Consider the following 17,012-nt stretch of genomic DNA (forward strand, 5'->3'; position numbering starts at 1 on the left):
TGGCCAGAAAAAAAAATAAGACTGTCAATCTGAAATGTCAGCTCCATGCTGTAATGTTCTGTGTTCTATATGTCTATATACCAGTTCGGAAGTAGTGCAGCATTTAATCAGATGAGAAAGCATGGAATGGAGAGCCCAAAGCTTTCTCAACATCACCTGATTACATTAGGGTGGGGACATTTGAGGACAGAGTGCCAGCTGAGACTCTAATGGCATACTAATGAATATGTAAGGACCTCTTCCTATCACAGTTATTGTTCCTTCAGTAGCAGCCTGCAGGTTGAGTAAACATATATAAAGACTGGGCTCCCACAAACTCTTGGATAGAGACTTGCAAAGATTTACATTGCATCCACCTGCACCTCACCAGAGACTGTGCAGCTGACCTTCCTCCCCCTTCCCCATTTTACCTTCCCCTTTGGGCCTCCATTACTAATCTTTGTGCTCGGCCTCCTGGAGTCCCAGCTGTGACCATAACCCCTGGCAGTCTGAAGCGCTGCCAGCCTCTCACTGGCTGACTATCCTTGTCAGCTAAGAGTCATACCAGATCTGAATTATGAATTCTGTTTCTTTCTCGTTGCTGCCAGACTTTATGAGTTTCTCAGTGTTCTCTGTTTGTTTCAGATTTCCATCATCCACAAAAATTTGCCTTTATTAGAGGTGGCAATTTGACTACTCAAGCTACCTGTATATCTTGGCATCATGCTTGAATGTACAAACAGATTGTGGTAGGGAAGGTCACGGTATCTGTATGATCTTCGATGGCAACAACAAATTTAGATATATTACAAATCAACTGCATATCCAAATCATTTATATGCACTATTAACACTCTGAATGTAGTGCTGATATTTGTGGTACCCCATTAGTAACAGCCTGCTAGCCTTAGAATGATATGTTTGTTCTTACGCTCTGCTTTCTGTCTATTAACCAATTCTCAATCTATACTCATATATTTTCCTCAATCTCATTTGCTCTAGTTTTATTTACTAACCTCCTTTGTCAGACCTTATCAAAATCTTTCTGAAAATCCGTTGTGTTTCCTTTGACAATGCCAGAAGTGACATGCTCAAAAAACTCCAACAGGTTTTTAAACACCATTTTATTTTCATATGTTCATATTGACTTTGACCAAATTTGACATTTTTTAAAAATATTGAGTTAACACCAACTTTATAATAGATGTTAGCATTTTCTAGCTATGGACATAAAGCTAACAGGTCTGTAATTCTCCATTCTCCCACTCAGCCTCATCCCTTTTTCTTAAATAGTAAGGTTACATTTGCCCCTTCTCAGTGAACATAAATCTTTCTAGAGTTTATTGAATTATAAAGATATCCACCAATGCATCCACTATTCTTTTCAACACTCTGTCACGAAGCTCACCTGGTCTAGGGATTCTATCAATCCAGCTTATTTTTCAAGTACCACATTTTGTCAACACTTCATTTACATAAGTCTCTTGGTCACTGAGTACTTCTGGGAGATTTTCTTTAGGTTATCTGACATTTCTCTTTTCTCCTGTCCCCATCTGTAATGGGCCTCTATGTATCTTTATAAATTTTTTTCCTTTCGCTTATCGATAGAAGCCTTTATAGTCCTCCTTCATGCTTCTCACTATTTTGCATTCATATTATCTTTTCCATTTTCTTGTCAATTTCTTGCTATTCCTTGCCTGTGGAATTCCTGCTCTTGTCTGGGGAATTCATATCACGGAAAACAGTCAAGGACAACACATGGTATGATTTCACAAAGGAGTTGGATATAACAGGAAATGTGTTGCTGGAGAAGCGCAGCAGGTCAGGCAGCATCCAGGGAACAGGAGAATCGACGTTTCGGGCATAAGCCCTTTTCCTGAAGAAGAGCTTACGCCAGAAACGTTGATTCTCCTGTTCCCTGGATGCTGCCTGACCTGCTGCGCTTTTCCAGCAACACATTTCCAGCTCTGATCTCCAGCATCTGCAGACCTCACTTTCTCCCCAGTTGGATATAGCACTTAAGGCAAAAGGGATTAAAGAATATGGAGGGAAAGCAGGAACAGACTATTGAGTTGGATAGCAGCCATAATCATAATGAATGATAGGGTAGGCCTGAAGGAGCAAACAGCCTACTCTGCTTCTATTTTCTATGTCTCTATGTCTCTTTTTCTGAGTTGTTAATTGCTCCCAAACTCCAGGCCTGCCTTTATTTCTAACATTTTTATAGCCACTTCCATTAATCTAAAGAAATCTTTAGCTTATTTTGTCAACAATGGTAAATTTATCTTTCCCTTTGGATATTTTTACCTTTGATGAACTTCTTGTTGATCTTGTATAGATAGAAAGGAGGGCACAGTTCTTTTAAGTACAAGCGATTTCCTGTCTACTATCAAATCTTTTAATGTATTTTCCCAATCCACTATAAATAACTTGCCTCTCATTGTTTCATTTGCTCAGTTTGGAGACTAGTTGAACCTTTGAACAAACCCAAGCTTTCAAACAATGTTTTCTGACACCTATCTTAATTATCATCCAATGGTTCTGTGTTTATTCCTTTTATCTTTTTTTCACAATGCCACTGCCCTTTGGCACCCAGCACCTGAGAACAGTACTACATTATAGGCACCATTTAATTGCAATCTGCTATATCATGTCTCTCAATTGTGATGTGAATATCTTTCACTTAACATTTGTGATTTTTTTCTGGTTATTGCTAACACTCTATTAAATATTGTGTAAAATTTGTTCTTTCTAATTTTTCTACATATGCCTTTTCACACGTTTTTTGTTCCTTTTCTGTCTGCTTATAAATCCTTTTATGAAGTTCAAAAATTATTTCTTATTTATTTGCACTTATCTATTTCCTTCTGTTCCTCTTCCCCTGATTTAGCAATATTAAGGATATTCATTCAGTTCTGGAAGTGACAGTTTATGATGAGGACCGGGATCGGAGTGCAGATTTCCTGGGCAAAGTTGCCATACCTTTGCTAAATGTAAGTCTTATCTGTCTGACACATTGTTCATTTTTCGTACTTAATAAAATTCCACACTATATGTCTGTCATTTCTCAAGCAAGATTTGTAGTAATAACACTAAAATTCTAGCATGCCCAATCCACAACCACATTGAATCCCACGATAGTTAATTTTTTTGACAGACTTGGTGCTGGTAATGAACAGGTACTTGTCAGAGTTGCCACAGTTGTTTTGGGTTCTCTGTCAGTTTCAGCAGCTGGGGGTCAAAGGTTGCTGGGGGAGTGTATTCAGCAGAGACTGAGAGACAGACGGCTGTCATGTCCTTTTCCCACAGATTCAAAATGGTGAACAGAAAGCCTACGTCTTGAAAAACAAGAATCTGACAGGGGCAACAAAGGGGGTCATCTATCTTGAAATGGATGTGATTTTTAACGTTGTAAGTCTTAACTTCGGCTTTTCCTACTGCCTAAGATGTTCTTTTTGATCGAATGAATCTCTTTAGTAATTCTGTATGAGAGTTTTTATGTTACACTTAATTTTTGTGTAGAGTTCTGCAATTGTTATCTCAGTCATGAGATACCATGGGAAATATTTTACACTGTGAATGAAGCATTTTTTTTGTTGTATGTGATACTGTGCAGATAAGAGCAAGCATCAGAACAATCACTCCCAAAGAAGAGAAATACATTGAAGAGGAACAGAAAATCTCAAAAGAGGTACATTTTTTGACCACAATAAAATTATTCTCTGATTTTTCACAGCGACCTTAAAAGACATGTACCAAGAGCAATCTCAGTTATTAATCTGTAAATTGAACTGTTCCCATGAGCTTTTAGCATACATGTTAGTAGTACCTGACAAGTGGAGAGGTAGAATGGATTATATAACTATTTGTCCATGGCTTGTACTCATTCAGTTAAGCAAATCAATACAAATATGTGCAGTATTAAATGCCTTTAATTAAAGATTTGACATTGATATTTACACAATTTACCACAAGTCTATTAATATACCAGAAGAAATTCCTAACTATTTAGCTTGAGCATTATATGGCAGAAAACTACATTTATAGTTATGTTATCACATGGATTTCAGTCTGTTGTGGTGACAGTTGATATCTTCAGTCATTATATTATATTTTTCACTTACATTTTGGCAATATTCATGGCAAACCCACTAAGTGTGAAAGAGCTGAAAGTATAGTATTAATTTTTGTGTTTCCAATTTATTTTATTCATTCATGAAATGTCCATGTCACTGGCTAATCTTTTATTGCTTATGTTGTGAACTTAGTTAATGGTAATACTGGACAAGTCAGATCCCATATGAAACTTGGGTTGCTTGATCAAAAGTATTTTTTTTTACAATTTGTATATCATGGTGTTTAGTCACTGAACATATTTGTCTGTCAGTGATTTTTAACACAAGAACATAGCAATTTATAACACACTAAAAACCAAAACAAATGTTAACTATATTACACTTCATAACAATTAATTGAAATAGTCTTGAGACAAATATCAGCCATACATTTCACCCCTTTTACCCTAAAATGTAATTGTACAGATACAATTAGAAACTGCTTAACTTTACTGCTGATATTATAGGCTTTTTCTCTCTTCTCAAATTGTATCTCTTTCTGAAAGAACATGCACACTCACTGACAATCTGAATGGTTCTCTCTTTCTAAAATAACTTGTTTCTGTCTCTGACTCACTGTGCCATTGGACAACCTATTGCTAGGCAACAGCCTATTGGATTTCTTCTCTCTACTATCTTTATTTCTAAGTCACTGAACAATTCATCTCAAAGGTTTTAAAGGGTTCACTCAACATTGTGTTTGAGCCCAACAATGCTAACTTTTTAAAAACGTTTTTCAAATTCTGATTGATATTTAAGAATACAATGCAAAAGTATAATCAGGAAAGAGCAAGAGAGTGTAGTGGTGGTGGTGGTGGAAGAAACGAGTTTGCTCTACAAATGAGTCAGTGTGGCATTGATAGTTAAACACGCCACCTCTGTGCCATACAAATTAGCAGCTTGATGGGCTGGATTTTATGATTACAAGTCAGGCAGGCCCTTCCCACCAGATTCATACAAAATATCAGGGCACCAATATAACGTAATCAAGCAAGGCTGGGAATTGAAATCCCACCAACAATTTGAAATAACAAACTGTTGAGCCTGTTAATAATTGAATTGAATGCAACTTTTCATTGCCCAATCCATTTTTCAGTTGTCAAACATGAAAAAGTTAGGGAGTGATTTACATTGTGTGAGAAGGGAGCAGATGACCTGCAAATGGGACCATGGTTACATGTAGCAGTAGAGTCGGCAGGTAAAGGTGGCAATATTGGTATGTTTGTACTCTTTATTTTTCCACTATTTTTAGACTGCTACAAGAAATAAGTAGAATGAGGCTACAGAGGCTTAGATTGATAGTCATAGAGTCATACAGCACGGAAACAGACCCTTCGATCCATTCCCAAACTAAACTAGTTCCACTTGCCTATTCTTCTAAACCTTTCCTATTCATGTGTGTGTCTTAATCTCTTTTAAATTTTCTAACTGTACCTGCATCTACCACTTCCTCTGGCAGTTCAGTCCATACATGAACCACCCTGTATAGAAAAGTTGCCCCTCAGGTCCCTTTTAAATCTTTCTCCTCTCACCTTAAAAATATGCCCTCTAGTTTTGAACTAACACCCTAGGAAAAAGACCTTTGCTATTCACCCTATTTATGCCCCTCATAATTTTATAAACCCCTATAACATCACCCCTCAGCCTTGTACGCTCCAGTGAAAAAGGTCCCAGCCTATCTGGCCTTTCTTTATAACTCAGACCTCCAGTCCTGGTATAACCCTGTTGAATCTTTTCTGAGCCTTCTCCAAAGTAATAATTTCTTCCAATAAATCTATACACAGTACTCCAAAAGTTGCCTCACCAACTTCCTGTACAACCTCAACGTGACATCCCAACTCCTATGCTCAGTGGTCTGAACAATGATGGCAAGTGTGCTAAACACCTTCAAAACCACCTTATCTACCCCTGATGCAACTTTCAAAGAACTATGTACCTGAACCTCTGGTCTCTCTGTTCGACAATTCTACCCAGTGCACCGTTAACAGTATAAGTCCTGCCCTTGTTTGTTTACCAAAATCCAATACCTCGCATTTATCCAAATTAAATGCTATCTGCCACTCCTCAGCCCATTGATCAAGATCCCTTTGTAATCTTCGATAATCTTCTTCACTGTCGACTGTACCACACATCCAGTTCACACCCTAAACCTTCTCACTCCAGACCTGGCAAGCAAGACATCTGATTCGGCACACAGAACACCTCATGCCACGAATTGACTGCTATCCGGGTAATGGCAAATTGACATGCCAACGTTTGATTCATTATGCTGACAGGGAGGCAGTGTGAGGGAGGGAACCCACCACCCACTTTCAGTTCCCCTCCCTTACTCCAGTATTAACTATCAACATAAACAAGGAATGAGCAATAAATACTGGCCCACCCTGTGATACCTACAACCCACAAATAAATTTTTAACGAAGGAGCAGAGCAGAAGAGGCTACAGAAGAAGTTCTGGCACATATCCTGTCTTGAAGTGGGAAACAAAGCCATTTAAAGCTGTTTAAACATGTGCGGCTTCTTGATATCCTATTTGAACTAGGGTAACATGCACACACCTGAAAGATTTGTTTCTGGTAATCACAGACAAGGCATATATTCAGTGAAGTGGAAACACTATGAATGCAGTTGGCTGATTCCAGGGAACTCTCAGCACCACATGCCCCCTTATGCCATTTCACTGATGGGAGAAAATCCTACAACTCTGGCAGTATTGCTCTCTGGGTTTATTATGAACCTTAGAAATTCACTTGTTCTTCTATCCAAGCAATTGGTGACTTTGCTTATACATTTGTAAGTGGCCAACTAATATTCAGCAAATAACCCAGTGGAACTAAGTGGCAAAGCATGGCGAAAGCAATGTCATGATGAATTCCAATGCTATTGGAATTTGATTGCTTCATAATCCATATGGACAGAAGGATTTACTGAAGGAGCTGGAATATGTGAATGATGACAGCCACCTCTAACATTGCCTCTCTGACATTTGCATGTAGCAAATGTCTATCCCGACTCCCACACTGAAACCCTCAAACAGTCATCCATCTTGTTCAGCACTCATTGTGTCACCCTTGCACTTCCCACAGTTATTCTTGTGCCTTGGGACTTAATTATGCTTCACTTATACTCTCCTGACATTGATCTTCTCTGGATAATCCCTCTTTCCAGCACAAGTCAGGCTGACACCATCCTTCCTACCTCCATCATTCAGCATTAGCTCTCTTTCAACAAATTCTTTCTTCCTACTTCTGACCTTAGGTGAATGAAGCCCATGGGTCATGTAGCAATGATATTATTTTAGGAAGGTGACCATAGAGATGTGAACATATTTGACCATGATTGCTATCCATTTTTCTAGGATTTGCATATAGTACTGTGAAATTAACAGCGCAATAACTGAGAAGGAAGTATAAATTAGAGTGGATGAATTATGCCAAATGAAGTCAAAAAGACCAAAGAGAGAGAGAAAAGAGAGACTTTCTTTTTCAAATTATGTTTTTAAAGTTCCCAACAATTACCATCTGATTAAGTGAAATGCCACATTTGTAAATGTTATTTTTCACTGTTTGGGAAACGGTCTTTTAGGTAATTAATAATTAGCATAATATTAAAAGACTGCTTAGATTGAAATGGACAAGGCTTAACTCTCAGTGGCATATTTCACTCAAATCTATTCCACATGTGCAGCAGTTTCAATCTGTTTAGTACATTTCAGTGGTGGGTCAGTATGACAAGATGCTGTTTATTACCAAGTTAATGTGTCACAGCAATGCAATATGAACAAGAACGTATGGATATTGCAGTACACCTGAGATTGCTATACCATTTGTTCATGAATAATGGTGAACTCCATTAGCCTCACCACTATTTTGACAGCAAATCATGACACATTAACCCAAACTGGTACATTGTATTGGGAATGCATTTAGTATTTCTGTGTTTAATTAATGCCAAAATAATTTTGACACTTTTGGCTCTTTTTTCATGGAATTTGAAAGGTAAAAATAATAGCATTAGACTGACTTTATTTAGTTAATTAAGAGTAAGTTCACTCCAATGAAATGTAAACATACTGAACACTGACAAACAACATGATGTGGAGGTCAATAAGCCAAAATAGCTAAACACTGCTTGCACCACATTTTATTGATATTTTAGAATAGTACAATCAGAATATATAAAATTGAGTGCATTTCATAATCCAGATGAGCATTCCCAGTTTATTAGCTAATAGAAATTTGCTGCTGTGTTCTGACTTTATCACCACACAAGCATGTGCAGTGAAGCAGAACCAGATTTTGACAATGACATCACTTATGACACAAAAATGCAACAACTCAAGTTTCAATTTCATTCATATTTGAATCTTCATATGCATTGTTTAAGTTTCCAAACTATCGATATGGATATAGTTCAGTGCTGGTTGCTTTGTGAATGATGTGTGGTGGAATATCCGGCAATTGTTTATGAATATGCTGAACTGTTTGATACAAAACCTCTTACAAAGCATGTGCTGAACTAACCGATCCTGCTAATATCCCATGTCCATGAAAAGATTCCCTACTTTACATCCCATTGACAGCATACTATAATTCATTTAGGACTTCCTAACTAAACTATGGAATATTGATCTTGATTTGAGACTGTTTGGAGTCTTTCTTTGTAGACTGAGTGAAGTATCTTGTCAAATTCCTTTGTAAACAAGAAATAAATTAGACTGCAGTGTTTGAATCTTCCCCAATCTGGACTCTAGGTTGGACCTCATTTTTCCTAAGTAAAAGGTACTTTGCAAATCTATGAAATACATCATCTGAATATTTACTTAATTAACATACTAGCTGTCACAGAATGGCTGGTTTGAAGATACATAATCCAATTTATTGACGATATCATAACAGAAAAATTTTAATGAACACTCCATACTTTTTATATGTACAAGTAGTTATTCTATAACACAATGGTTGTGTTCTTATGCCACTTTGCATTATAGAAAAATCGCACTTTAGAAACAGCGCTTAAAGTGTTGGCAATGTGCGTTACAGCCAAAACATGTTTTAAAAGTTCATGCTTTAGAAATAGTGTCCCAATTCATCAGTTATGTTACAGTGAATTCGCGACCTGTACAGTCAGTTCTGCTATAACGCATGTTTCTTCAACATGAATTGGCTTTACTGCGATTGAAGAATTTAGACCATTATCTGTGGAATGTGAACTTTTCTTACCTATATTGGTTATAACACGATTCTGGCCCTATTGGCTTAAATGGCGCAGCTATTGCATAATTTTCTTTTAACATAAGATCGCATGAGAATGTTACTATCGTGTTACATCAGAACCAACTGTATTATTTTTATGTTATATTGGAATGTTAAAATATCACTGTGGTTCTCAAAAACAAATTTCAGCTTTAATGTATTAAAACGTCTCAAGGCAATTTATTGGACTATTATCAAACAAAATTGGCATCAAGCTCAATAAGGCAATAGTAGGACTACTGAACAAATCCTTAAATAGAAAATGCCATCATTGCAATTTCAATTTCTCTGTTCCTGATGAAGCGGAGTTGGTACCTACCTCCTTGCTTCATCCCATCATAAATATATGGATTAAGTTATGATTTGGAAACCTTCAAATCATTGAGGATGCTACCTGGTGTGGTATTTGTCAGTGAAAGAATATTGCCACCCTTCACTTTGCTTGACTGATTCTACATAGTTTGCAATGGCACAGGAACAATCACTGGTGAGCCTTAGAAAGAAGAGGTTGTTTTCTTAAATAAGATGCAGTTTAGTGTGTGTTAGCAAGTAGTTAAAAGTTACAGTGGTATTTTTTAGACATCATTACAAATGGGGAGACTTGTGGTTATAGTTTTGCATTCCACTAGATCTGAGAGTTCTACCTTATCCCCACCTGGGCATACATGACATCATATGATTGGGTGGAGCTTAATGCTGTGTCCAACATTAATTATTTCAGGACCTTTGTGATTTGAACTGTGGGATTTATGTGCATAAGTTTTAATGTTATTTAGGGTGAGATTGGTTCTGGCTTTTGAGTTAGCAGCCAATGGGTTTTTCTGTGTGTCTGAAGTTAATAGTTTTTTAAAGTATTACTATAATCACGGTGGTTGTTTTTGAAAACAACTTTTGAAGCCTGACCAAAGAGTGATCAGATTAATACACTAATAGATTTTTGTTAATTTTAGATTGTTTGTGACTTAGCATGGTAAATAATGGGGCCTCAAATAGAGTTAAGGGAGTTTTGTGTCTGGGCCCCTGAGAAGACCTTAGAACAGGATAGCTGCATATGGCAGAATCCCTGAGAAGGAATGATAGATTTACTGAATTAGATTATTTTACAGTGAAAAGTAAGTATTAATCTCAGATCAGAAGTGTTGGGGGTAAAAACCTGGACGTGTTTATTTAGGTTGAGTACATTGAAGCTCAGATATGTTATAGCTCCAGGAAGAAGATATCACAGTTCCAGTCTAAAAGATGAAGTTGCAAGTGACTTAAACCTACCAAACTGTTAGATTCAAGAATATTGGTGTATTATGTTATGCTTTTAGGAACTATACGAAGAATGGTGTTTTAGTTATTATACAATAACTAGTTTGTTTCTTATCAATTATAAAGGACTATTTTGGGATTAATGGAGTTTTACTATGTGTTTGTATAATAAATAAATAATTCCATTTTATCTTTATTTCTTTTGTAATAAACACCTATTTTATTGTTAAAAAACAGTATCTTTAGAATTGCTGCTTATGTTTCAGTGGGAGACCAATTCATTAAAATCAAAACAAATAAAATTATGAGCTATTAGGCTGGGATTCTATCTGGGATCTGCCCTGTCAGATGTAACATCAGCTGAGATCATAACACATTACCTTATGTAAGATATTCCCCAAACTCTTTATTCTATAGCTAATATTAGTACATTCATTTTAGAATTACATGTACCATTATCCCATTTCCTCTCAAATTTAGACAGTCTGGATATTTAACAATTTTTCATTAACATGTTTTCTTTGGTAAAGTAATAGGTGTTTCACTTGAAGACTGTTGACCTTGATTCAGATCTTGACTGTGGTTCTGATCTTAACTCTGCATAGCCTGCAGACTGTCATTGTTACAACATTCCTCAAAATCTATCCACTATCTAAAATGCACATGCCAAAAGTGAGATGAAATGCTGTACAGTCACCTGGATGAGTACAGCTCCAACAGTATTGAGGAAACAGTATAATCAAAGAGAAAGCTGTCTGCTTGATTGGCACCCCATCTGGCACCTTAAATAATCAACTTGCTTTACTGCTGACATGCACCGTGATTATTATGTAAGGCAACTACAAAATGCACTCTACTAACTCACCAAGGTTTCTTTCTTCAACAGCAATCCCATGAGCACTGCCCCCTGGGAAGAATGCATGGGGGAACACCACAATATGCATAATAATCCAAGCCACATTTTCATAATTTATGATATATCACCATTTCGTAATCACACTGGGTCATGAATATTCCCCTTATAACACTGGAATTATCTTCAACGCACAGACTACATTGGTTCAAGAATACAGCTGACCATCACTTTTAAAGCAGTAAATACTGACTTCATCATGAATGAATAAAGCAAAAATCCAATAGTTTTGTTTCCCTCTATCTTCAGCCAGCAGGGTTAAAATTTCTTGTCAGCCTTGTGGCTGTTTATTTATCTAGGCTTTCTGGTGGTTTAAACTTGATGTACTGTACATGTTAAATTCCTCATTAGTTTTGCAGTCATTCAGTATTTGATCCTTCAAAATCAATATTAATGATTTATGATATAATAATTATGAAATTCATCCAACTTTTAAAGTCTTAAAATGCAAATTATTTGAAACAATTAGATCAATGATAAAATGGCCAAGGGCATATGAGCTGCCTTTTAGGCCTCACTAAAAATAAAGCCAGAAAATTATTTCCTTGAAATTCAGCAGTCGCCAGATGTTTCTGTTCTGATTCAATCTGTATTTGTCACTAATTAGATTCTAGTTCCTTATAGTTTTGTGCAACAATATGTGGTAAAATAGTGAGGTACAATAAACGAGTATCAAGATCATTTTTCCAATGTATAGAAAGACTATGATATATTTCCCCTGACTAGTTTCTGCTATAGAGGGCCATTGATGTAGAATGCTGTGGGGACTGATCAGAAAATGTGTGATATGCCATAATTACTCCCACATTGCCCTGAATTACCTCTAGTTAATGCTTTATACTGACAGCAATTTAGTGATATTACAACCAAGATCATTAAAGATGTGCCATTTGGGGTCTTCTAGCCAGAAGAGATGCATGTGCAGTTATTGCCAGTAGCTTGTCAGTGAGTTACTCTGACTGTTGCACAAGGGATTCCCAGTCCTACATACTGGTATCAGAGTTTCAAAATGTTTTTTTCATTAAAGCCAGCTTACATTCATATAGCTTAAAATGGTTACGTTTATAACAATGGCAGGAATTTTGAATTGTGACTATTACAAGATGTCAGTCTTGTCTCAATAATAACACTCTCGACTCAGAGTTGTGATTGGTTTAATTTATTCTGTCATGAAATGTGGCCATTGTGGACAAGGTCAGCAATTATTCCCTATCTTAATAGCTCCTGAAATAGTGATGACGGATACCTTCTTGAAACGTGGTGGCCCGTAGGAAAAAGATTAGATCATTTAGTCTATTCTGCTTGTTCCATTGTTCACTAAGAATTGTGATGCACTGTGCAGCAATTAGATTTAAGTTCTCCTTCAGAGATTTAAGCACATAATCTAGACTGACATTTCATTACATTATTGCAGGAGTATTGCACTGTCATTGGTGCCAATGTTTAGATAAGATATTAAAATACAGTGCCTGGCGATCTGAAGGCAAGCTCTGAAAAGGAGTTATCCTGTTCTTCCCATTATTCTCAACTAACATCACTAAAATAACTTGTCTTGTCATTTATGCTATTTTTAATGAGAACTTGAGTAAGTTGGCTTTTATGTTTTCTAGAATGCTACACTACGAGTAACATTGCGATTGAGAAGTTGTTTGGATTTCCCTAAATTCAAAGAAGTTATTAAATAAATTCAGATCATTTTCTTTCCTTCTTGGCATAACGGCTTAACGTAAAAAAACATTCAAAAGGCACTTCCCAGAAATACCATGAAACATAATGGAACCAGTGAAGATATTTAGAGGGGTGATTTAAGGTTTCGTCGAAGAGCCAGATTTTAAGGAAGGTCTTGAATTCCAGGACAGGACCGAAGGCACAACTGCCAATGAGCAGTGAAAGGGACTGGGAATGCACAAACATCAAAGAGGGAGGTACACTAAAGTTTTGTAGGAAGGTAGACCTGGAAATAGTGCAAAGCCACAAAAGAACCTGAATGCAATGGGTAAGAAGAGTTGATTGCAAAATAGATCACCTACAGCACGGTTTTGGCAGAACTAATTGGAAGGTTGGAGGTGAAAAACCAGACCTTGAATGTAAAGGTAGTTTGCAAGTAACTTAAGGCATTAGGAGAGCATGAGTGATGTTATAAAGCACTATGTGCTTGAGAGTCTCTGGGGTTCTGAAGCTCTGGTCAGTACCTAACGGAATGATGAGATTGCAGACAATCTATTTCAACATGAAATAATGCCTTGCAGGTGTCTGCTATTGAGGATACAGAATGCATCCATGGGTAGCAGGCTGTAACAGCAAGCAAGCAAAAACAGAGAAATAAGTCAAACTCAAAAAACAAAATGCCCAAAGGTTCCATCACAGCCAATATTTTTTTAAAAAAAACATAAATGGCATGGGGAGATATTCCTTCTGGCTGTGCTCTGGTAAGACATCCTCTGCCCCAGGATCTTTTAAACTGTAAGAGCTTGCTACAGTGAAGCAAGAGAAGTCCAATTTCTATGTCGACCTACAAAGCTCTCAGCCCCAGAGCCATAAAAAATATAGTTTTATCCTCACCATACTCTTGCACAGTCCCAGCATGAAATATTTGGCTGATGTGAAACTAACACACAAACACTGCTTATGCTCTTATTGCACTCAGTTGTGCTGCTAGTGCAAATGACCATACTCACATTGTTTGAAAATATAATCATGCTCGAAGGATTAATGAGAATGAAGCTAGCAGCTCAATATTGGTCATCCATGAAGCGTGGTGGATCCTCAAAAACATTAAAAGTGTTAAAACTTCAATACTTGGCATATTCCTTGGTTTGTTATTGCTATCAAGTTAGAGGATCAATCTTGATTCAAAAAGGAATGTATAAGAGCATGGCAGAAGCAGCACCGGAGACCTAAGATGAAGTGTCATTCTAGTGAAGCAGCACCGGAGACCTAAGATGAAGTGTCATTCTAGTGAAGCTACACCGGACTACTTTTGTGCTAATGAGTGAAAAGTGCATGAAGTAGGCAGAGCTAAAATATCCCACAACCTTCAAATCAACTCAAAGCTTTACAATCCTTCCGCATTATGTCACGAATGGTAATGGACAATTAAACAGCTAATAGGAGGTGGAAGCTTCACCAATCTTCAGTGAAAGGGGAGCGTAACATATTAGTGCAAAAGACCATATTCGCCGTCCTTATCCTAAAGTGCTGAGTGTTTGATCGATCTTGTCCTGCTGCTGAGGTCCCCACCAACACAGGTAGCTGTCTTCTGCCAGTTTGATTCACCCCATGTCAAGAAACAGCCGAATTCAATGGATACTGCAAAGACTATAGGTTGTTACACCAACCCACTGCAAATACTGAAGATTGTACTTTGGAATTAGCCATGTGCCAAAACAAGCTATTCAAGTGTTGTTAGAATATTGTCATCCACCCAGCAATAAGGAAAATTGACCAGCTGCATCATGTCCATAAAAAAAGCAGGACAAATCTAATCCAGCTAATTATTGCCTACTCAGACTACTGTCAGTGGTCAGTGAAATGATGCAAGCTGACATCGACACAGGAATAACCTGTTCACTACCATTCTGTTTGGGTTCTGCCAGTGCCAGTCAGTCCTGATGCCTTGACAGCCTTAGCAATGCAAAATAAGGCTGAAATCTGGAGATCAGGTGAGAATAACTGCTCTTGACACTAAAGCAGTATTTTACTGATTATGGCATCAAGGAGCCTTAGCAAAACTGTAGTCACTAAGCATTAGGGAAAACTCTTCATTGATTGGAATCATAGGTAGAACAAAGTAAAATGATTATGGTTATTGTAGAATCAATGAGTCATAGAGATGTATAGCATGGAAGCAAACCATTTGGTACAACTCATCTGTGCCAACCAGAAATCCTAAATTATTCTAGTCCCATTTTGCCAGCATTTGGCCATAGTCCTCTAAACCCTTCCTATTCATATGGCCATCCAGTTGTCTTTTAAACATTGTAATTGTACCAGCGTCCACCTCTTCTTCTGGCAGCTCGTTCGATACACACACCACCCTCTGCATGACAATGTTACATATCAGATCCCTTTTAAATCTTTCCCCTCTCACCTTAAACCTATGCCGTCCAGGTTTGGACACCACCACCCTTTATACTGAACCAATTCAGTCGCAGAAGCTCCTCAGAATAATTTTTTTATTAATCTATTTTTCTAATCCACCTGTTCAGAGATGTTATTACACACTTCTGGAGCAGGTGGGACTTTAACCCGAGCCTCCTGGTCCAGAGGTAAGGACACTACCACTGCATCACAGGAGGACCCCATTTCTTCAGGATAGTGTTCTATACTAAACCATCTTTGTCAGTGATTTTCCTTCCATCATAAGGTCAGATGTGAAGATGTTCTTTGATGATTGTGCAATCTTCAAGACCATTCATGACAACTCAGATACTGAAGTAGTCCATGTCCAAATGCAGTAGTACTGGACAACATCCACATTTGAACTTGTAAGTATCAAATGAAATTCACACCTCACAAGTGCCAGACATTGACCATATCGTATGAGAGAGAATCTAACCATTGTCCCTTAACATCGCTGAATGCTTCACCATCAACATCCTGGGATTATCAATGACTAGAGACTGAAGTGGACTAGCCATACAAACTCTTTAACTACAAGTGCAGGTCAGAGTCCAGTAACCTAAAGCAAGTAACTCACCTGATTCCCCCAAATCCATCATCTGCAAGGCACAAATCAAGAATAAGATGGAATGTTTTTCACTTGTCTGGATGGGGGCAGCTCCAATGACACACAAGAAATTGAACTCCGTTGAAGTCAAAGTAACCCAGTTGATCGGCACCCTCTTCACCAAGTTAAATATTCACTTTTTGTACTATTGATGCACAGGGGCAAGAGTCTGTACTACATGCAAGATGGACTACAGCAATTCATCAAGAGAATATTCCGAACGTGCTCTCACTATTACAGCAGCAAGATGCACGGGAACACCATCACTTACAGAACAGCATGGCGGCTCAGTGGTTAGCACTGCAGCCTCACAGCACCAGGGACTCAGGTTCGATTCCAGCCTTGGGTGACTGTCTGTGTGGAATTTGCACATTCTCCCTGTGTCTGCGTGGGTTTCCTCCGGGTGCTCCGATTTCCTCCCACAGTCCAAAGATGTGCAGATCAGGTGAATTGGCTATGCTAAATTGCCCATAGTGTTAGGTGCATTAGTCAGAGGGAAATGGGTCTGGGTGGGTTACTCTTCGGAGGGTCGGTGTGGACTTGTCGGGCCGAAGGGCCTGTTTCCACACTGTAGGGAATCTAATCTAATCTCCTCCAAGCCACACACCATTCTAACTTGGAACTGTTGCCTTACTGTCATAGGACCAAACTTCTAGAGCTCACTTCTCTTCAGCACTGTGGCTTTACCTGTACCAGATGGACTTGTAGCTGTTCAGGAAGCTGACTTACTTCTTCCTTCTTAATTAGGAATGGGTGATAAATGAGGGT

At 37.9% G+C, this 17,012-nt stretch overlaps 1 protein-coding gene across 15 annotated transcripts in view; it reads left to right on the plus strand.

The window, feature by feature from the left end:
• Positions 1 to 17,012, plus strand: part of mctp1a (multiple C2 domains, transmembrane 1a) — a 643,540-nt gene that overhangs the window by 420,944 nt on the left and 205,584 nt on the right. For all 15 annotated transcript variants that reach the window (XM_087999145.1, XM_087999160.1, XM_087999167.1 and 12 more), the window contains 3 exons: positions 2,869 to 2,971; positions 3,288 to 3,389; positions 3,595 to 3,669. In XM_087999145.1, coding sequence (XP_087855271.1) covers positions 2,869 to 2,971; positions 3,288 to 3,389; positions 3,595 to 3,669 — 280 coding nt within the window. The remainder of the gene's footprint in view (positions 1 to 2,868; positions 2,972 to 3,287; positions 3,390 to 3,594; positions 3,670 to 17,012) is intronic.

Source organism: Chiloscyllium plagiosum, unplaced genomic scaffold (assembly GCF_037043375.1).
Source record: "Chiloscyllium plagiosum isolate Xiang-an unplaced genomic scaffold, Cpla_swu_hap1 HiC_scaffold_2, whole genome shotgun sequence".
NCBI lineage: Eukaryota > Metazoa > Chordata > Chondrichthyes > Orectolobiformes > Hemiscylliidae > Chiloscyllium > Chiloscyllium plagiosum.